Raw genomic sequence first — 23475 nt, forward strand, 5'->3', positions numbered from 1 at the left:
GGCTGCAGCCAAGTTGTCCAACTTCTTATTACATTTCCTTTTATATCTTTTTTTTTATTGGATTATATATTAATCCCAGTGAAAGGTCAGTATATTGCATTTTCTAACATAAAATGGAATGCACACGCCATGGTCAAATAAAAGACTTTATAGCATACTTACTTACTTAAAAGATTACTGGGTGGGCCCTCCTGCCCCCTGATTTTTCTTTCAAACATTATTTCTTGAACATTTCTACTCAAGCCTCTGAGTTTGATTTATAACCAAGATGATCCAGTTACGCTATTTGTGCCCTAAATAACCCAACCACCAGCACAGTCCAGAACATACCTATCTATCTACCTCAAACCTTCCCATCTGTGGATGCTACTGGTTGGCAAACCCGCCTTCTCCCTCTCTCTGTCCACCTTGCGTACGTGCAAAAGGTGTTATTAAATGCTTTATTATAGACAACAGCAGTCAAGAGGGATACCATCTGTTTCACAGCTTGCTGGTGGTCCGTTTAACCTGGCTGTCTTAGAACCAGACTCCCTGAACAGAGCTTTTTTCTTAAAGGGGACATACTTGTAACCTAATGCGCCTGAAAATGAGAGCATCTGGTTTGGGTATTGTGAGGGATGTATCTATTCTAGCAAGCCGCATATTGGGGTTACACAAGGCCGAGCATATGTCTGGAGGTCACTGTAGAGATAGTGTTAAATCTTAGATTCTTATGTGGATACTGACTTCTTTCTTTGAGATACAGAGCTGCTGTATGCGTTTGTTTAGGACAGCAGGAACCATTTGGATCATTACTATGGTAACAGAGGATAGGGCTGGCTCTCTTTCCTCGACACAACAGATAGGTACTTAACGTAGAAGTCTCTGCAGAGTCGGATAACACTGTCGGACCCCTAAGGGTAAACATATTCCCTTGTTCGTAGACGCAATTCGCAAATATCTTATAATGCAGATGCCGAATTAGACCATTCAAGGTAGTGATGTCACTGTCCTGAGGGCATATGGACGAGCCAGAGAGGACGGCGTCTTCAGAATTGAGGCTGCAGCGCGCCATGACAAGCATATTGATAAATCCTCCATTCTCCTTGGCCGAGCTTCAATAAACCTTTCAGCATAAGACGTCTTGGACTCCTGTGCACATTCTCTCCACTGACTGACTGACCTGACCGCTGATGAATAGAATTCTCCACTCCAACAGGTATCATGTCTGTTTTAAACACAGCAGAATACAGTGACAGCCCCTGGCTAGTCTGGCAGTGTGTGTGTGTGTGTGTGCGGCATCCGTTTTTACCTGTGTTGTCTTGAAGGTGCCAGAGGAACCTGATTGCGGTGTCCAGCTAGATCTGGAGCACCTTGGCCCAGTGCTCTATAGGATATAAAAGTCCTACCTCCTCCCAGCACAGCTCTCTTTCTTTCCCCTGCCACTACCTGCAATCTTTTGTATTTTTTTGCTTTCCTCAGCTCTTTGTTTCATTTTTTTTTTTTTACCTTTCAACACATCACACTAGACTACACACACACACACGCACACACACATCCACATTTACACTACCTGTGTCACCGACTAACACACTTTATTTTCTGCACTAAAAGAAATGTAAAAAAAAAAAAAAAAAAACGGTTGCATTTGCATGCCCTATTTTTGTCATGGCCCATGGGCTGCGTTATGACAATACATTTTAACTTAAGAGCAGCAGCAAATATGATATTTATACATATTTTGGCTGGTGTAGCCCACCCTTGGCTCCAGATTCATGACTTCTCCCTTTCTTCTGCATGGAACCTTGGAAACAGATTATTTTTTTTTTGCTGCTTTAAGGAGCTTTAACACTGACGTGGTACCACATGTGCAGACACACACGGAGTACCAGATAAAACACCTTGCTGTGATTTACATTTTGAAAGATCAATTCTGCCCTGAAGGAGCATAAGATGCTGGGCGATATTTAAAAATTCGATACGCCTTCAAACTGGATTTTTATAATTCATATTCTTTACCTGACGTATGTTGCAATCAGCCCACAATAGCGCAGAAGTTGTTAATAATTTATCTGCAATAAGATTGTACATGTTCTCAATCAACCTCTTGTTCTGCTGCAATAATGCAAATATCTACAAAGTCTTAGTATCACGTGTTTTATTCCATTTGTCTCATTTATTTTTAAGCCAGTGTCTATGTTTTGTTTTGTTTTTTTTTGCCACAGGCCCAGCTCAGCCCTGCTCAGTTCAGCTCGACAGACTGGCTGCACAGCAGACATTTTGACTTGACAAACACCGGCGGACTTAACACCAGTAACGAGTGTCCCAGTAACAGTGACAGTGAACCAGCTCTCACAATAGCTGGACCTCCCTTAAGTGGAATGCAGCCATCATTAATACAGCCATGAGTTTTCTGCTATGTCAAAATGTCTGCTGTGCAACCAGTCTATTAGGATGCATTTTTTCTTTTTGGGCAGCAGATATATTACAGCTAAAAATAATATATTATACATATATTAGAATATAGGTACTAAACTCCCGGAACATGCTTCACTTTTTCAGGAAGACAGATTTAACAATTATGTCCTGTGGATGTGCTGTGTGTGGGTGGAAGTACCAGATGAGCTGAGCCCAAATCCACTGAGATTTTTTTTTTTTATATATATATATATAAATCGGTGCAGCGCAAGTTTTTCCTAACACCATTTTTATTTTAGTCGTTGGTCACAAGGGGTTGCTTTTTGGGAGCGAGAAAAACACCTTCCAAGCACTTTCCAAGAAAACACCTCCAGAGCAATTGATTAGGAAGTTTAGATTTAGTTTGATCATTTTTTAATGCGCACACATTCCGGGGCTGTTGCAGCAAAGATTTAAAAATAAAAAATGATAATCTGTCGCTTTTTTTCTTAGTGCAGTATTGCATCGACCTAAGAGACATTTTACATGGTATTCTTGTGGAAATGTGTGGAAAGTGTCAAGTTCGGGTGACGCGCTTATATAAACCACCATGTAGTATCTTGGTGTTTAATGAGCCTTGATCATATCCTCATAGTTCAGATCTTGTAGTTTAATTCGTCCTCCGTCGCTCTAACGCAGCTGTGTCCTGTGTTGTTTTGCCTTATATGCTATTCTTTGTGTTTTCCTTTTATCTGCAAACTCTGTGTTGCTGACACTTGTGTGCATTTACGTACCACAGAAAATTTCCAACATCAACTAATGAACATCAGTTTTTAATGATTGCGTTTGCAGTCCTGCAGCTGATTCTTGAGTTTTTTAAGATGACCAGTTCGTCACACCGGCACATTAGTGCGCCACACACATCCTCACAGCCACGGAGGGAGCAGCCTGGGTTTATTTTTTGCTTCCTGCCCTCCTTGTCAGATTATGCTCACAATTACTGGGACTTGCATTCTCTGGATACAGAGCTGGATCGGATGACGTACAATAACTGACGCGAGTGTACTAAGAAGAATGCAGGAATGTGAAAAGAATGTCCACATACAGTTCAAACTAAACCTACGCCTCGTGTACATGTTCATCTGATTCACCGCTTGTAAAGAGATACTTCCCACGTAGATCGTGTGTACTGCCTGGAAGTCACTGTCAAGTTTCTGAATGGGTTTTCAGCATTGTTGTATTGAGAGTGTTACCTGCTGAATAAATTGACCAGTTAGCAAATGAATTAACGGCCCCGTTGTTGGAATAAACATCCCAAATAATTGAGAATGAACATCCACGACTGAATGAAGCCTGCGCCAATTGCCTCACATCAAGCACTTTGTAAATGGAATAGGAACAATCCCAAAGGCAACTGTGATTGTGAGCCATTTTGTGCTATTTGGGTAGGATGTTACAATAAAAAAAGCAGTCTCTTCACTGAATTGTTATAATTTTGTGCACAAGTATTGATTGTTTCCAGCGGAAATTCAGTTTGATTAAGTATTAAATACAATTTGTATTTTTCTTACTTTGACAAGGTTCTGCAAGGTTCTTTGTTCATCGTCAGCGGCGAGAGAGCAGGAGTAGCCTATTGTGCTCTTGGTTATGAAAATCTCGGATTTGCCTGCATGAATCAAAAGATTCTGTCAGAAAGATGGAGTGATTCAAACTGGATAAAAGAGTCCAACTTCCCATGTATAATACAGAAAGATCACTTCCCTTCCCTCTCCGAGAGATCCACTTCCCTCCTCTGACCTCCATAAAATAAGCGAGAGTGCATTTTCTTTACAGCGTTTCTTCTCGGTTCAGCATTCTGGATGCTGCTTAGTAATCCTTTTTGTTTGAATATTGCTATACAAGTGTTCATGTGCGAACGGAACAAAGACAGCAAAATGGTGACAACGTCTCCCGTGAATAATGCATTCGGTGAAATCTAATGGAAAAAAAAGAATTGCAATTTTTATTTGTATTCATGTACAGTATGAACTACAATCTCAGGTATCAATAATTGAACATCATCCTCAGAGAAATTAGTTGGACTCCTGACAAGCACAGTCTCTTGTTTTTTTTTTCCTTTTTTTTCTTGTTTTTGTTTTGCTTTTTCGTCTTTTTTTTAACAATTGAAGCACATGTAAAATTATGATCTGAATATTTTTTTTTTTTGCATTATGTTTTTGAAAATATTTTTTTTTTGTAGAAATTTAACCATTTGATGATTATTCTCTCCAAAAATGAGAGAGAATATTCCCACATACAGTAACCCTCCCCGTACATAGACAGTTGGCAGAATAACACACAAGAATTTGATCACCTTGGCTTAGGTCTTTGCACAAAAATCAAGCTCACTCTGCTGGTATTTCAAGTCCAACATTCTGCAGCTCAGTCTTAATTTCATTCTGGCATTCAAATATCTCTCTCCACATAAAGCCATCCTGCTCATGTAAATACCAACACGGAGATATTTCATTCATTCGGAACAACTCGCAATCCTCATCTCCAAATATATATAAAAAAAAAATCTCAACCTTTTTTTTTTTCTTTTTTTTTCACTGTAGCCAGCATCAACATTGAATCATTAAGCCACCAAAAGCATTGAAAAGGAATTCAGCATTGTAAAAGAAAACAGTGGAAAAGGGAAAGAATGGTTCACTCATTAACGCTACCAACGCTCGTTTGTAACACTCGGTGGAACGCCATCGAAACCATTAAAAAAAAAAAATACATTCCATTATGCCAGGATTGTTTATAATCATTCGCATTTATGAAATGGCCGGTGGGAACTTAAAATATGCTTGTTGCACAGAGACCAAAGCGAAAGGCATATCTACCTCTTCTTACTTTCTGCACAAGGTCACTGTTTCCATGGCGACAGTCTGATGGCTAGTTTTGCCTCCTTATGCCTTATCTTTTTTTTTCACTCCTCTCCCTTCATATCTGCAATATCTCTGTTTGAAGACCCCTCATGACCATCGTGCCCCCCTCCCCTCCGCCTCCGCCTCCCTCTCTCTCCCCACCCACTGTTCTCTTCACTTTTCATCCCCGCCCTCCCCCTTCCTTAAGCCTTCCTCTTTGAAAGACTAAATGAAAAAGCAAAGCGTAAACAGACTACAGGATAGACAATGTCTGATGGTCTATAAATGATGCAACATCAAAGTGTGTGTGCGTGTGTTTTTCCTCTGACAAAAATGAGACTGAGCAGGGGTCGCTTCAATATCAAAGGCCTCTATTCCCGGTTAGATGTTGGGCACATGGAGAGTGAAAAAGTCTCATGCTGTTTTGTTATCAGCTTTCCTCTGTTAGTCTGCAAATGAACTGCTGATACAGATTAATGAGCTATAACCCATCTCCCCTTATTTTGTTGCAGGTTCCTAGCTGCCTCGCTGACTATGTTAGCCCCGTCTGTGTGTTGTCTGACAGGGTCACACTACATTACAAAGCAGCCTCATTTGCCTCTTTATCTGTATAACAGATGGACTATCAGCACCCAAGCTCGTGTGACCCTGGGGTGATGGCAAGGTAACGCGACACTGAGTGGACGTAGATCATTACTGGGTTAACAGGGAGGCTACACACCGCAGCCTTATGCTCCCCTTCATTTGCCCATGCAATATTCTGTGTCGTGTGGCACATGCCGGCGGATAAAGCGAAACAAATGAGACATGGCGAGGGGTGAGGAACGTGCCTGAGCTAAGTGACAGAGAGACAATCAAAGGAGCGGGAGGACAGCGGGGAGAGGCCAAGAGAGGGATGGCGGAGAATTCAGCGAGAGAGGAGAGGGTAGAATAAGGGCAGAAAAAGGTAGAAGGAAGGAAAAGTCGTAAGAAAAGGTTGGAGGAGGGGTGGGAGCATGAACTTAATCTTAATTAAAGTGAAGGATGTATGGCTGTTGTTTAGGAGCCACAGGGGAAATGCACATTTACTCATTTGGCTGTTTTGCTCCTTAGGCATGCTGGCTTCACTGTGATATCATCCAGAGCTGTGTCATTAAAAGATCTCATTTTGCGTTGAGTGACAGCTAAACTATGATGGCAATGAAAATAAACCCATTTTATGTTTTGCCTCTTATAAACCTCCGCCAAATTGGACATGGTATGCTGAACAACGAGCAAATAAATGCTTATAAATGCAGGGCCGTTCAACAGGAGGCGTTCTTATCAGGTAAAATCAAATGATTCAAATAACGGCATTGGATTAATTCTCAGTTCACATGAGCTGCATTTGATACATATATTCGCTTTTAGTAAACCATTCTTTCCCTTGTGCAGTATTACACAGAGAGAGAGAGAGAGAAATAAAATGAGCTAAAAAGCTATCACAAATTGTTTTTCTTCATTTAGCCACTAGACATACTTTTAATAAATAATCTTTGTTTTTGTAAAGACACTTGTTAAAGTATCATATGTCGTCCCTTTACCGAATGCTGATTTATCGACATCAACTCTTTCAAGTCAATGTCATTTTGATATCTTTTATCGTCATGTTTTGGTCCATTGTACTCCAAGTATGAAACTGCTGATACTGGATAAGTCAAATTCAAGATCAGATTTGGGTCTCTTGTACATTGTCTTTTGAGCAGGCTTGAATCAGTAAAGGTTCCTGTGTGGCTGAGCTGTGTATGGTACTGAGCATAGGAGGGTGATGGTAAGTGCTCTTGTAGGTGTTGTAGTGGTTGTAGTGCTCCAGAGGGGGCAGCGATAGGTGTCTCTCCATGGCAGCGACACCCGCAAGCTCTTCCTCAACAGTAATGACCTCCATGGAGGAGGCAGGGCCATCAGGATCCTGCTGGTTATGCTGCTTCCTCATCTTGTAGAAAATAACCAGCAGAACAGCAGCCATGAGCGTGATGGCCACGAAGCAGCCAATGATAATCTTGGTGGTTTTCATCACCTCATCCAGGCCATTGAGGGCTCCCTCACCATCCACGTCAAGAACTGGAATGGTGTAAGTCCGCTCTGTTGTCCTGGTTGAAACAGGAGTACCTTTTGTTGTTGAGGATGACACCCAGCCAAATGGTGGAAGTGGTGTTTGGCTATCTTCCCCCGGTGTCTCAATGGTCTCCACGGTGACTGTGGTAAAATAGGTGACCCCGCTGTTTTCCACCGAAGTGACATTCAGCACAGCAGACGCAGAAATGTTGCCTGCTGTGTTGCTAACCATGCAGGTGTAAGTCCCAGTGTCCTGCATTGTGACACTAGTAAAGTTCAGTGTCCCGTCATTGAGTACAGACAAACGCACCTTATAAGCTCCATGTGTCACCAGCGAGCCATTTGGTGTAAGCCAACTGATGGATGTCAACGAGCTTGTACGACATTTAAGCTCTGCACCCATGCCTTCTGTCACATTTAAGTCACTGGGTGGCTCCACGATGACAGGAACATCACACTGGAAGTAGCTGTGGTCCAATTCTCCGATGTAACGACCTTTAAAGGCCGTAGGAGTATGGCAACGGGCGCAGCAGCTGGTATTGGCAGGTACTGCCTCCTTCAACCACCAGCTGAGCCACAAGATATCACAGTTGCAGTTCCAAGGGTTGTGATGAAGGTGGACCCGCTCCAGACGATGCAACGGTGTGAACAGGTCATGTGGTAGAAAGGTAAGGTTGTTGTGAGCCAGGTTGAGCTCTACCATCGACTGAAGGTCATCAAAGGAATTCCTCTCGATTGTTTGGATCTGGGCATGCATCATCCACAGCTTCTGGAGGTTCACTAATCCTGTAAAGGAGCTGGGCTTGATAACAGAGATCTGGTTTCCTGACATTTCTAGCTCTTCAAGCCTGACCAATGGTAATATGTTGGGGATCTCCTTGAGATTGCACATTCCCAGGTTTAGGTAGCGCAGGTTGCTCAAGTCCTTGAAGGCTCCTTCAGAAATGTAGGAGAGCCGTTTGAGCTCACCAAGATCCAGCCTTCGTAGCGAGGGCACCCGGTTGAAGGCATAAGATGGTATACTTTCGATGGGGTTGTTCCGTAGCCACAATTCCTTAAGCTTGGACAAGTACTCAAATGCTCCATTTGGGATTGTCGTGAGCCGATTATCAAAGAGCTCCAAGGTATTTAGACTGGCCAACCCATTGAAGGCGCCAATTTCAATGCTGCGGATGTGGTTCTTGCTCAGCTGCAGGATCTCCAGATGGCGCAGATGTTTGAAACTGTCCACCTTAATCACCTGGATGAGGTTGTCCTGGAGGTTCAGGTAGCGAGTGTTGGTAGAAATGCCATCTGGGACATCCCGTAGACTGCGGCGGGTGCATATTACTTTGCTGAATTGGTTACTGCATGAGCAAACAGAAGGACAGGTCTGAGCGCGAACAAGCCCAGCCACCACCAGGATCTGAAGGGCCAAAAGCAGCACAAAGAGGGGGTTGGACAGCGCCCCCTTCAGCCTACGACCTCTCATTGTCTGGCGCTGGAGGGAGGAGATCATTGTGTTCAGCATTCATAGTTCATCTGATGTTTGTGTTCTCTGCAACAACAAGAAAAAGAAAGAACAATATTTAGTAACCACATAAAGTAGTGAGAATAACATTGTTTATGTTGTTTTAGTAGTCATAAGATTCAGTGGCTCAATAGAGGAACTTTTCCAACATTCAACAGGAAGTTAATAAATATTTGCTTGTTTCAGCTTCTCAAATATAAACAAGTGCTGCTTTTGTATTTATTATATGATCCTAAACTGAATGTCTTTGCGATTGGATTGTTGGTTTGATAAAGCAAACAGTGAAACAAATATGTAATATGCCGCTCTGGGAAACTACAGTATAGTGACTATTTTAACATATTATAGTTGAATGAATGATTCATCAAAAAATGATCACCAGATTAAATGATAATGAAAATAATCATGACTTGCAGCCCGATGTGCTTACAATGATGGAAAGAGCAAAATTAATTAACCGCTTCAATTAATTGACAATACTGCCCATCTGTGGAATATATTAAGCTTTTTGTTAGCTCCCCTAACCCTGGATTGTCCCAGATTTCTTCACAGAAGCTGATTCATCTACACTGGAGACTGAAAATGAAAAATGAGCAGGGCCATTCGAGCAGGACCTGTGAATTTCTTGTAAGACCCCTTACTCAATGGAATCCTAAGCTTTGAATTATTTAATACACAAAAACTTGGCTGTGAAAGTCTTAAAAGAAATGGCGCAATCTATTCATTTCAATAGGACCCATTCCTGAAAGTGAAAAGTGGTTCAGCAATGCCACAAACAAGTAACGTCTGCCAATGAGACGTTTGTATAGAAGATCTGAAATATGTTGAAAAAACAATACAAGACACTGTACAACCTTTGCAATGCAAACACTGGCAGAGAGAAAAAACAACAACATCTATTCTTGCCTTAAACTGTGCTTATATCAGGATGTAAATCCCAACAGTATGTTAACAAATAAGTGATAAATGTTTCCTATTGATTATTTTTTTCATTATCTCAAATTTATACTAAGATATTCTAGTTTATTGACTTTGAAATATTCGATTTGTAATTCATTTCCTGTGGTTTTAAAATGGCATTGCTTTATGGATTCATGATTAACGCCTACTCAGAGCAATATTCCAGTGCTATTTACTTTTCATTATTGTTTATCGTCACACGAAAATATAACAAATAACAAGATTTATGAATGTGAAGAGGTCTGGTATTGTCTTTGCATAACCACAGCAGAATTTAACATCTCCCAAATCAGGTGACTGTTAAAAAACTTGTAACTCTCATTTCAGATTAGATTAAATTAGATTGGATTATCATATTCAACCAGGCTGTCTAGGAATATTGAGTGTGCTCAGAATAAAAATAGACTAAGGCATTCATACACATACAGTACAGGCTGTAGCTCCCACCTCCGCACAGCAGTGTTGATGTGTTCCTATCACCACCTATTATCTTCTGCCCACTAAGATGGTGACCTACAAATAAATCAATACATATTGTACGGCAAACATATCGCATATGCTGTGAAATTATACAGTGTGACAGCTCTGCGTCAGGCTTTAGCTATTAAGTGATGCAGACACAATTCTTCAGTGCAAATGAATGCCTTTGCCAAGAGCAAAGGACTATTGCCTAGTGCAAAAAACGCATTAGCCTCGTCTGCTGGCTCCTCGTCTCTTAATTCAAGTTAGCCGTTAATCGTCCCTTTCCGTCAACCCAAGAGCAGGAATAAATGAGTATATTATGACAGGTGTTTTCTAAACTGTAAAAATTGTTAACTGAGGTGGAAATGTTCTCCAGTGAGGATGAGTGGCTGACTTAATCAGTAGAAATGAGTCTACATGTGGCTTAGTTTTGCACCAGCCGGGCTGCAACACCAGCCGTGGTGGAGAGAGGCTGCCTCTGGTGGGGAATCAGATCGAATGAGGCATCCCACTGGCAGGAGCTCATTTTGTCTGGCTGGAATTACAACAACCCTGCGCTGCCATCGAAGAGAAGAAAATGCCAGACATGACAAACTGACTGATAGCTGATAGAGCTTATCGGCTGTCAATAAAACATCTCCGTTTGCATTTCCACTGGAATGCCTAATTTAATGTGTAGAATTCAGCAGTGAGCGTGTTGTTGTATAACTCTGGCCACATCCACCCTTGGTGAAACATTTTCATCCAAATACATTTTATCAGCACAGAATGCTTCATTACATAAAGGGATGACACATATTTTAACATTTGCTTCAAACATCTATGCAACACTGTGGATTAATTCCATCTAGGCAAGCTCAACGTGTATTCAGAGTTACAGAAAGCACTAGCTGCTTACATCTAAAATCCTTCCAGCAACATAAAAACACACCCACCCTTACTTTTCTGCTTCTGCACCAGCAGCCACTGGCATTATGTTTGACACCACTGTGATTTGCCAAATTCATTTGTTATAATGAGTTTGTTGGAAAAGTGCTATGGTAACATATGTCTCAATCAGACTGCGCATAGCAAGGAGTCTGTAATACAAAGCGAGAGTATTTCGGAGCACTTAAATTACAATGTCAGATGATTAGAGTCTTGTCAGCGTCGTGCACGGCGAGCGGCGGCATTCTACTTCGCCTAGCGAAATGTGTTAGCTTGGACATTCACACACGACAGGGAAGCAAGCTTGGCAGCCTAAGACGCAAAAAGACCTAAATAACTGGATGTCTACCAGTTGAAGCAATTAAGTAACACTTCCAAGAAAAGATTCTCTGTTTCATAGTCTTGCGGTATGAATATGAGGATAAACACTTGCTTTACACGAGTCAAATTGAGGAAGATGGCACACCAGTGAGAAATGTAACAGGAAATGTTGCATTATTGAACAACTTGCTTCACAGTCACATTTTGATTTTTTTGTTCCTCGCTTGTTTGCATATTTAGCATTTCCCCTTAGAGCACTATGGGGGAATTTATGGGTTACAGTAGGTGCAATAGTATTATGCCAAGCAAGTCACAACAAAAAATAAATTTGCACTTCTACCACAAGACAAAAAATGCACGCTAATCATATGTGTGACACGAGATTCGAATAGTGAATTATTGCAGCTAATACCTGATGTCAGGTATTACAAATGAGTTCCTAATATGCCCTGTCAGCAGGAGTTTTTCATGTATTATAATGACTAAAATGAAACTGCCAAAAAATATCCGTGTCATAATTTATTGTGATATTTGGTGGGAGAAAAAAGCATCAGAACAAAAGTCACAAGTTTATTGGACAATTACTGATCGCAGCCCTTTGCAGTTGTATCCAGTTAGTGTGAAAAGTGACAGAGCGGGTGAAATATGAAGTGATATGAAATCTGGCAAGTCTCTCATCATAGTGGAGGAAGAAGCCCGTGGCCACTAAGAGGGCTGTCTGATGAACTGAATGTCATCTCGCTAATTCATTCAACACATTACTGATTAATAACATTTGCATACGTTTGTTGCCTGTCTTGTTTTTAACCTCGTTTGCGCTGATTTTGAAACCTCTGGGTCTCGCAAGACCTGTGTACAGACACTGTGCCTCGGAGATACAGACGGATAACAAGTATGCTGTGTCAGTGTTTGAAATGATGGAATATATTAGAATATACTATACGTACAGGTTACACGATAAGTAAGCACATATGCTACCTAACTAAAACAACACAGTACGTATTATTGTGAGCAAATCCAGGAAAAGACATAAAAAAAACTCAATACTATCCTCCAACAGCTGAGAAATGCAGTTAACTCAAACAGGAGTAGATAGCGCATCTGTGGGTGAAATGTTCCTCGGATTGACTTCCATGTTCTTAGAATTGATTCCCATGTTCTACCCATGTAACTACACATGTTCATTGTAATGGAGGGACATGTCAGCTCATTAATAGTGGAGCTGTATGGCACAAAAGGAGTAAGCTCGTACTTACTGCAGCGTGCTTTTTGGATACACAGAAAATACTCGTTAGAAGGATCAATTTATTTGTTTGGCCTTTTCAGGCAATTTGTTAACTAAAAACACACAGAGAGAATACAGAATAGTACCAGCAGTATCTATTTAAATGGGCGGGGGATCAAAGTAGAGCTTAAGCAATTAGTCAACAGAAAATGAATCAGCACCTATTTTGCAGAACATCTATCACTCATTATCTTTGGTTATGGATTATTTGTCAAATAAAAGACCCAATTTGAATACGTCACCCTGGGTTCTCTAATGGGCATTTCTAATAACGAGTTATAGACAAAGTGATTCATTGATTTATTTAGAAAACAACTGGCACATCAGTTGGTTATAGAATATGAAGATACGTCAACAATAGCCATAAAATAAGTAAACAAACTGTCTTACATTTAGAAAATAGCTAACCGTGCTCGAGTACAATAGATGGACTTTTATGCGTTTTATATATTTTTTCAGTTCCATCAGGTCAATAAAACACAACAGCAGTGTTGCTATAAGCTTAAAATAAAATGCATGCTGAGTGTTCCGAATCCCATGCACAGCTTTATGTCTGAAGTGTTGCTGTGCTGCTCAGTCATTAGCACATTAGTAGCCCACATGTATGTAAACATCTGAACAATAATTACTTGATTTGTTAAGTGGGTAATTCAATTTCATGACTGTGACCATCTGTCTGCTATGCTTCATGTTGTTAAAGAGAAGACCAGACTTTCAAATCCACCACTTTGAAGGAAAAATAGAGCTCTTGGTTGAAAGCATGCGTGCATGTTTCATGTTTGTCTCAGAGGGGGGGGAAGCGCTTTAAAAATCTCCGCACTGGGGCCATGATACCTAGAGGGAACCAATGCTGCTGTCTCATCCTGTCATGCAGACTGAGAGTGCTTCAGTCCTCCACCTCTGCTCCACCTGAAAGAAAAAGCAATTCCCCTCCCCCTCCTTGGCCCCGGTACACAATGAGTGCTGGTGTTAGGGAAATAAATCTCGGAGGCTGTAGGGCGCTGCTGACTTATCAGCCAAAGTCTGTTCTTTTAACGGGAATAGAAATGATCGCCCTTTCGTTGACTGGACGAGTCCGAAAAGCAAAAAAAAAAAAAAAGGTGTATATTTTGTTGAACATTGTCATCCTCGTGGGATGGTGTTATCCAACAAATATTTTTTTTTAGTATTGTCACCAGCTTGCTTGCTGCAGCCAATTTAAAACTGTCTATGCCTGTAACTAGGGTAAGTTCAGAATTTTTAGACTTCAGGCCTCACTGCAGATGACATATGCGTCATAACGCCTGTGTATTGTCATGTTAACCGTGGCTATGGTCTAATCACGTTTGTCATTTCCTCTAGCTTTCATAGTCTTTATCATTGGAGTTGTTTGGGCCAGCCGTTGGAGGAGGAGGAGGAGGAGTGATGCTTTGAAACAAAAGACTTTCAAAAACAAGGTGTGCTGGCAGCGCAGTCTCTTTTCTCTGGTCTCCTCTGTGAGAAGAATTCCAGGACACTGCTGCAGTGCACTGTCTCAAAGGTCTCAAATATTTATTTCTTTTAGCTACGCCCTGTGTCGACTATCACTTCACTCGGTGGGATGCCCGGAGATGAATGAGAAATCATTATTTCAGCTCCGGATGAGACACAAATAATTTCTGTGTCTTCAATCTGATTATTTGGAAGGGAACGGACAGCAGCGCCGATATTTCATTTTCAAGCTAATGAAAGTTTGCAATCTGGCAAAATTGCTGTACGGCGGCCAAAATATTTAATTTTCAGTGGATTCAATGTAACATCATCCTGATTGCATGGGATATACTATCCATGAACCCTTCTATATTGTATTGTTGAAATACGGCTTCAGATATGGAATGGAAAAAAAAAACACACACATAAGCAAGGTCATACTTGTGGGTTATGCTGAAGTGTTTTCTCTCATCAGTGTGGAGATAAAGTGGCTCACAAATGGGCGGCTGCCAAAAGACAGAATGGATCTCAGCTATAGTGTCCAGTAAGCTATGAAGGCTGCAGGGACTTAATAAAGCTAACCAAGAAGTGTTTGTTAAACTTGAACACAAGAGCCGGAGTGTGAGTTATTTTGGACAGTTCAATAGAGCATTGTAATAGAACAATGTAATTGGATTTTCTGAATGCTTCCACATAAAAGCTCCATTGGTCCCTTTAATTTTAAAGCTGTATTAATCGATTTTTTTGGACACTAGAGGCCACAAAAACATGAAAACAAGCTGACTGATAAATCGACTCAACAATACACCAAATACTGTATGCAGGTCATAAAATCCTAAACAATGAGCTACAAGAGGCTACAAAGCTTTATGGGACTGCAGAGTTGGCCGACACCATCAGTGATTTTGGTGCTATGAGCAACTCCTCTCACGCCTGCACGGGGTGATTTGATTCAGTGTGAAAAAATATTGATCAAGCTTTTAGTTGGCATTCTGAAAAAGCCCATTAAATGTATATGGATCAGAACAGAAAACCCATCCATTCATTTCGTTCCCACATCTATGCAGGGGCGAGGCTAGTGTCCATACAGCTCATACTGAAAGTTCTCATTTTTATTTATTGCCATTGTTCTGCCCAATGTGAAAAAAAAAGGGCCTATAACTCATCAAACACGCTTTATTTCTCTGACCAACAGAAGAATGCCGGCCGTTTAATCTAGGTCATGATGAAGTATGAGAAAAGTGGTCGGTGCAGTTTGACCCTCTGACCTGAGCTTAACCTCCACCATCCCCTCAGGGCAGCAGCGCTCCCAGATGGCACGATCGTATTATTGAAAATCATCACAATTTTAGATGACCAGGCTCATTTTCTCCAGTCTGTGGTGGAATGAGATTAAATTAAAAAGAGGGGCAAAAAAAAAAAAAACGAGAGCAATCAAACTGCCATCTGGAATTACGGTCAGACAGAATCACTGCGAGGACAAAAACCTTTTAGACACATTTTAATTTGCTGTCAGGCAATATGCTACGGTATTATGTCTGAGAACAGTACAAAAGACATTATTTTTAATCAATCTCTTGTTTCTGAGGAGAAATGTAATATCATTATCAGCCATCCAACCACTTTGCCTCGTGGACTGATGAGTGCGGTCTTTGCTATTGAATTGTGACAGCCCTGTTTTGTTTGCCTGTGTTTATTAAGTGGCTTTGAAACTGCAGTGAGTCTTGGTCTGACTGGAGAGTGGTTCAGGGAATTTAAGTCGTGTTACGGCAGTGAACAGCATCGAGTTATACAATGTAAAGTTCCTGTATGTTATTACGTGTGCCGGGAAGCCGGAAGGTTGCTATCGTGTGCCAATACTAAAAAGAGCTAGAGTGAGAGGTTATAAAGAGACACCTTTCAAGTGATAATTCAATTCCTATTCACGTATTACCTTACGCTGCCTCCATTATGATAATTGCATGGGCTAAATAATCTGCAGGGACCTCCATGTTCAGATGCACTCTGCCAAGGCTCTGTCTGGTCTCTGCAAAGGGATTAAGACAGGATGCCCTGGGTGGCAGACTGACTGAATGCGAGGGCGCTGTTAGTATTCGTGTCACTTGTCTAGCCCACCAATCTGCTCCCACGACTGCGTTCCTAAAAAGAGATCCGGCCAATTGCAGGTTGAAGGGCGTCGCGGTGGAGTCGAGGCTGACTGGACTAAATGAAAACATAGCACAGTGAAGTATGTTGGCATGACTCAGTCAGTGAGGGGGAAACTTGGTAATTGGTTACACATATGGACTAACACTCCCACTGCAAAACATTTTTGTTTTAGTGTTCAGAAAACTGTGGAGACACATTATCTCCACACGCAGTGCAAAAAAAAAAAAAAAAAAAAAAACCCTGAAAAAGGCAGGTGGCAGCTTGGGTTTAGGTAGGTGAGTACACACAGACAGCAGCAGTGGCAGAATAATGAGCTGAACAGACCCCATAAGCTGCCTTCTTACAGTAGTTAAACAGATCACTGCTTTAGCCGAGGCTTTGGGCGAGGTGGGTGAAGTAGGTGAACATGCAGCTGTGGAACAACGCTGGATTGCCAGGAAGAAGAAAAAAAAGAATTCTAAACAAACTCTTGACACTCATTTCGTTTGAAAGATGATTTTTAAAAAAATATTTAATTAAAAAGGTTCCACATCACAGTGATGCCCTTGTTACATTTTATGCTTCATCACGGGAGCTTGGCTTTTTCCAAATGTGTTAATAACATACTGAATGTGTTTCCTTTCAGGTTCAGAAGCAGTAGAACGTACAGCAGTTAGGTTTTAATGATATAACACATAAACTTCAAATAGTCATAAAAACAGGATAAAAACTATTTTAGTTTGCAATTCCTAGGGGCCATTTAGATTTCCGCCTTCCCGTGGCCTTTCACTGGTGTATTGGTAATGCTTCCAAAAAGGACAAAATACCGTCGTTCATTGTTCGTACTGAGAAAGACAACAGTGTTGCATTAAAAATGACACAATAGCAACGTAGCTTCAATGGTCGGTCTTGGCAGGTTGCCGCTCCCTGCAAAATGCAGAGTGCTCGAAGGGATTAGTTCACTGGAGTGTTCCCTGTTCAGTCACAGCTATTTGCCAATGAATTCCGGCCATTCTAGTTTGCAAATTGACTGAATAGAAGAAGTTGGAGGCAGTTCTCTCTGGAGCTTTTGTGTGCACATCGGGGTGACAGGATACTGACAACAGATGGCACCATACGTGGTGCAGTCTTTTGTTCTTTTGTTTATGATTGCTGCCCGCCAGTGTGCCAATGTCTCTCGTTGTAAATCCTTTCTCTGGATTCTGCTGCCCCGTCTATCAGCATGTGAGAAGTCATTAACACGTGTCTAATAAGTACAATGCCGAGGATATGTGTGGTCGCATATCAACATGCTGACACACAGTTGGAATGTTGATTGGCGTTGACACCAAATTTTACACAGGATACATGCGTGAGCCTAAATCATATTAAGGTTACATGTGTTACAGTAATATCACAATATAATTATAGTGAAGACTGAGTGCTAGTCTTGCAAAAAGGTAGGCGATTTTGACTTGATCTTTAAGGTCGATAGAATAGAAAACATTAATAATGAAAACACAAGTATACTCTTACACACCCACAAACATATCAAATCGATACATCCAAACAGTTCCTCAGCAAGACTGAAAATATGTAGGCTGAAGCCTACACATTGTGGACATTATGCCAACGATGCAAACTACTTTTCTCCCAATTAAAAGTTTTTTGAGAAAACTACAAATGCCGATTTTTTTATTTTTTTTTAAGGTGCGCTCACCACGAAACCGATCTCTTGGAAGCATTGTTGCTTTGCCTTGTCTGTCAGCTTGACGTGACCGAATTTTACAAGAAGGTGGAGAGAGAAAACCACAGAAGACAAACAGAGGCAAGACGCTCCTCCGACACAGCGCTCCTGACTGTAAGCATTAATATGTAACTTCTTCCAAAATTTCAAAAGCGGGTGTTGCTTTTCTGATGCAACAGTGATGGATTTCAAGGGCTAAGACATGAATTCAGATGTGTATCTCACTCCGAGGCCAGGCTCCAGAACTCATTATCATGTATGGCGGCATAAAAAAAATAAATAAAAAAAAACCCAGGATGAAAGCTGAAAGGAAACTTGTGTTTAGTTAATGGGCTTCAACATATGAATTGGCCTATATAGTCTTAAAAAGCACACAGCAATGATCTAGTTATGCTTCCATAAAGAGCATACAGTATCCACCTGTGAGACTGTGAGTAGGCTGTTTACGCATAATTACCTTTATGCAAGCGTCAACAAAAACTGTGTTGCACTGAGAAAAAATGTATATTTCATTATGCTTTGCCACAGAGCCTAAGAAGTTTTTTCAATATTCTCCACAAACACAAATATACTGCATATTATTCTTTACTGCGCTGTGAGATCACAAGTATGAAAAAGATGGAACTAATAATTACAAACTTTTGCTGCGACATTTACTCGGGGATCAAATTTAATCCTGCGTGAGATATACACACACACACACACACACACACACACACACACACACACACACAGTGTACAAATGACACAAAGCAGAAGCCTGCATATCTTGGTCAAGGATTAAATGCAAGCTAAACTCCCCTTTTCCCCAAATTGCTTAACTGAGTAGAATAAAGCGATAACGACGTGGTACTTCTATTGATCCCCGCAGTGCAACTCTTTTCACTCCTGTTCCCTCCGGGGAGGTCAGAGTGCAGGGTCATCTTCACATGGTGTGGCCCCCCGGAGCTGTGCACAGAGTCAGCGGGGAATCGTTTGCTCAAGGGCAGGACAAGAACGGCGTGTACATTACAAGCTCTTTCCTGTCTGGATACAAACGGGAGGATCTGAAATCTCCCCCCTACTTAGAATATCTTCAAACGAATATTCCCAACATAAGGCACAAAGCTTCCAGAAGTAGAGGGTAGATTTTTATTTGAAGTGAATATTAGGGAGAGCGCCATTAGGTTGTCCTACTTCGAAGGCAATCTATTCACCTCGTCCTCTATATAGAACAAAAAGAACAATGGGTACTTCTCAGCTATTCTTCTTAAACTATATCCCTGCCGTGTGTCGTGTTGTGGTGCCACTAGAGCTAATTAGTATCTCAAGATTGCTCAAGTGAATCCTAAGTAATGTTCCATGTTGCATATGTGTTGTCATCTAACTGTCAGGATTGTAGGGCACTCCTTTCATAAAGCAACTAGTCTGTCCCGCTGCAACGAGTCACAGCTAGGAAATTAAATTCCCTTCGACCAGATTACTATAATTATCTACCTCGCGATGAAGGGTGAGCGGAGGATTAAGGTCTGTTTAAAAATAACCACCATCAAATATATTTGGACTCGCTAAATGAAAGCTGTAGAGCAGACATTTTTCTCAGTGGTGTGTGTGTGTTTTTTTTCTTCTTCTTCTTCTTCTTCTCGCCTCTTTCCCCTCCTCTTTTTCTCTCTCCGTTAATCTGCTTTGATACTTTAGCAGCGGATGCATGGCACTCGGTGGGAGACCGCCTTAAAAGTCAGTCAGAAATCAAAGCACGGGGGAAATGCAATTATTCAAGTGGCAGTCAACAGTTTTGTAAAAAAGATGGATGTACACGGCCTCTCATAAAGGCTCGGATCTACCAAGAGGATCACAAATCATCACCAGGAGCCATATTGTTGCTCTGCTTGTGCAAGGTCATTTGGAAGGCCTGGGATTTGTTGTATTGTTGCAGCACAAACACTATGTGACTTTTTTTTATTTATTTATTTCTTTTATCGTTCGTGTCCGATGACAATCATTAGGCTCTTATTTTGACGGTGGTGGAGGAAGTGTTTTACGCTTTATTATCCACCGAGCGAGCTCCTAAAGAGACTAGCTGTGATTGCACTAGGTGAGGGACTGTATTAAGTCTCTCACTGCTGATGGCTGATTGATTGTGTGTAGCCAGTGTTGACAGCGTACAGTAGGTAGTCCATCTTGTTTTTCTTTCATTATTTGCTGATGGTGAGGAGGCTCAGCTGGCATGCTAATAAGCTGTTAAGAATTGGTGTTGTGCCAAAATTTGTAAACCCACCCTCCAAAATCTGTTGGTTTGTCCTTGTTTGTCCTTGGTATTTGTGGTGTTGTTGTTTCTTTTTGACATTTCACAAGCAGATTATCATAATTGACAAAAAAGACAGTATTCTGATGAAGTATGAACACAGCGTGGCATTCAGGAGCTCACTTCCATTCTTTAAAAACACGAGTGTTTTAAAAAACTCTACTGACCCTCTCAAAAGATGGCACTACGAATTTAATCCACGGATATGATTTTATTTCTGATGTAATAATTGCACAACATGGTGACATTTTATCCGGGAATCTCTTGCAGCAGCCTCCGGCCTCTAAAGATAAGATTATTGATAATAGATGATATAAAAATGCAACTGTGAGATTTCCTTGCCAACTTTTAAAACTGTACATGCAACACTTGAGTATACTATAATCAGACTGTGAAGTGAACCATAATTCTGGGTCCGCTGCACGGCTTAGTGATGAATATAATGATATGTGATGTTTGAATTCCATCATACATGAAATTACAATACTAATTTCACATTGGACATTTATCACCTTTTGCAAATTGCGCCGCAGTTGTTGAACGCACCATGCTACAGTACATTTGTCTTTGAACCCACTAACCTCGGGCTTTAATCCTGAGTTAACATTAGCCCGGGATTTATCTCACACGTTTGACACCGTTCATATTTAGTCCGTGTTAGCCCGAGGTGGAGCTGTCCAGCCGCTGTGGTGCTGATTATTATTCATGTGAGGTCTTTTGTTTTCCTTCCTTCCTTCACGTATGATTTTTCAAGTCAAGCATGCAGCGTCTGTGTGTTTTATGCTAAACATATTGCAAAGGAAGGCAGTTATTCCCAACGTGGTAGCTTGTTTCATGATTAAAATAAACAATGTTTTTCATGCTCCTCTGAAGGAGATACACGTACAAGATAAACAGTCTTTAAATTACTCTATAGACGTCGGAGATTTGTCTCCTAATCATTTCATTTATCTGAAAATCACCAAATTTAGAGTTCTGTTGCCTGAAAACGTGCAATAACTCGAGGTCAGCATGAAAGTAGCTATGAAAGCAGCACTGACATATTACCGCCTTTAATGCTGATGTGGCAAATTTTGCAGAAATCAGCTGTTTATTTATACATCCAGCAGATGTGGAGCAACCTGGGCATTCATTTGGAGCCATGTTTCTTGGCACCTGATGAATATGCTCTCCCTTTAGCTATTTTTTTGGGTCTTATCTGTTTTTTTTTATTTATTTTTTTTTAGGATAAATACCCCCACCATGTTCATCAGCAAGTCTGCTGTTTGGAACAGGGCAGGTAGTGTACAGAGAGATTTTTGGATGGAATAACAGCTGCTGGCGATGGTTGAAAACTAAGCTGGAAAAAAAAAAACACAGAAAAAAACAAAACAAGGGCTGAAACTTTCCATAAAGCTGAGAGGAAACCTAACATGTCAAAAAATATGGCAGCTCGCTCAGCAGCTCTGCACTTCAAATGCAATATGACGCTGTGGCTACACCTCTGGCGTCATTTCTCCGACGTGCCTGTCTTGTGTAAGGTTTTGATGTGCTGTCGAAGTCAGGTGAGTGTAAAGAGCGAGGCGAGCCTGCGTAGGGACAAGGTCGTCGTGGTTGGATGGGTCAAACGCAGGGCTCCCCCAGGAGACCACTGTTCGTTTCCCATGTGAAATGGGACAAGGTCATAGTTTGAAAGAGAGAGTTTGAAACATGTTTGTAAGCATGAAAATATAGATTTTTAGCAGCTTAAAATGTTTCAACATACTTCAAAATGTACCAGTTACAGTGATACTGTCAGAAAATCCATCCATCCGTCTCTTTTCTATCTCACTATCTCATCATGCACTGGGTGAAAAGCACACATTCAGACAGACACACGCATTCACACCCACGGGCACTTTAGAGCCCCCCACTCCACCTAACCTGCATGTGTTTGGATAGTGGGAGGCAACTGGAGTACATGAAAGAAACTTCTACAGATACCGGCGATAAATAATGTAAAAAATCCACACTGAGCCTGTATGTCTGTATCTATGTCTGTTACTCCCCAGCTGGCCAGCGGGATAAAACACACAACCATCTGCTTGTATAATTCAGAACCCCATATATTTCTCCATGTTTGTAGATATATAGTTGCAGATTATTTATTTTTTTAATCCTAACTCCATGAACTCCATGGAATTTTAAGTTCTGCACACTGAGCACATAGAATACATTGTCTCTCTCTCTGCACCTTAATCCTCCAGCTTTTTCACCCTCTTTCCTCGAAGCACCTTTCTCCCTCCCTCCCCAGAGAACCACCGCTATCTGTCTCCCTCTATCCCGAAGCCTTTCTCTCTCTCTCTCTCTCTTTCTCTCGCGGTCTCATTCTCTACTCTCGTCACTAAATAATTCCTTACAGAGGGAAAAATCTAATCAAATCTCAGTGAGAGTGAGAAAGGCAGAGGTGGGGAGAAACTGTGTATGTGAATCAGACTTGGGGGGGGGGGTCTAAAAAAAGACAGAACCAGAAAGCAACATTGGCAGTGTGTGTGTGTGTGTGTGTGTGTGTGTGTGTGTGTGTGTGTGTGAGGGGCTTCTAGAGTGAGCGAACTGCAAGTGCATTAGCAGTCAGAGCACTTAGTGTGAGGAATCCATTCATTATTCATTAGCTAATTCACCATGTATAGTAATTAAAATCAGGGCCCGCTCCAAAATGGAAAGAGCTCTGATAGACTGGTTTTCTGTGTACAGTATTTAAGAGGAGCTGTTTTTCAGTACTCGTGCTTCAGGGTTTTTTTTGTTTGTTTTTTTATATATATAAATCATGTTTACTTGTTTAAAGGGTGCAACTTGCTGTCAGGACTCTTCTGGTGCTGTAAGTACACGCGACGAGATCTCTCTGACACGAGACTGAATCCAAAATAGAAACATGCAAATGCGCCTACATGACCTATAAATAACAAACAATCTCCCCATTTATTATTCAGAGGGAAGGCTAATTAAAAACAAAAGTCAGCATTGTCGGTGTCGGGGATGTACGTTTGACAGTCAAAGCACACACGTAACCTGAACTTGTTTCAAGGCGTTTGATTCGCGCTGCGTTCGCATGGAGAACTTTAT

General features: G+C 41.2%; 1 protein-coding gene across 1 annotated transcript in view; it reads right to left on the reverse strand.

Moving 5' to 3' along the window:
- Positions 1-4352: 4352 nt before the first annotated feature.
- lrrc4cb (leucine rich repeat containing 4C, genome duplicate b) overlaps positions 4353-23475 on the reverse strand; it is a 40368-nt gene continuing 21245 nt past the window's right edge. The window contains exon 2 of the mRNA XM_019273443.2: positions 4353-8880. Coding sequence (XP_019128988.1) covers positions 6958-8853 — 1896 coding nt within the window. The 5' untranslated portion in view covers positions 8854-8880 and the 3' untranslated portion in view covers positions 4353-6957. The remainder of the gene's footprint in view (positions 8881-23475) is intronic.

The sequence above is a fragment of the Larimichthys crocea genome, chromosome VIII (assembly GCF_000972845.2).
Source record: "Larimichthys crocea isolate SSNF chromosome VIII, L_crocea_2.0, whole genome shotgun sequence".
NCBI lineage: Eukaryota > Metazoa > Chordata > Actinopteri > Sciaenidae > Larimichthys > Larimichthys crocea.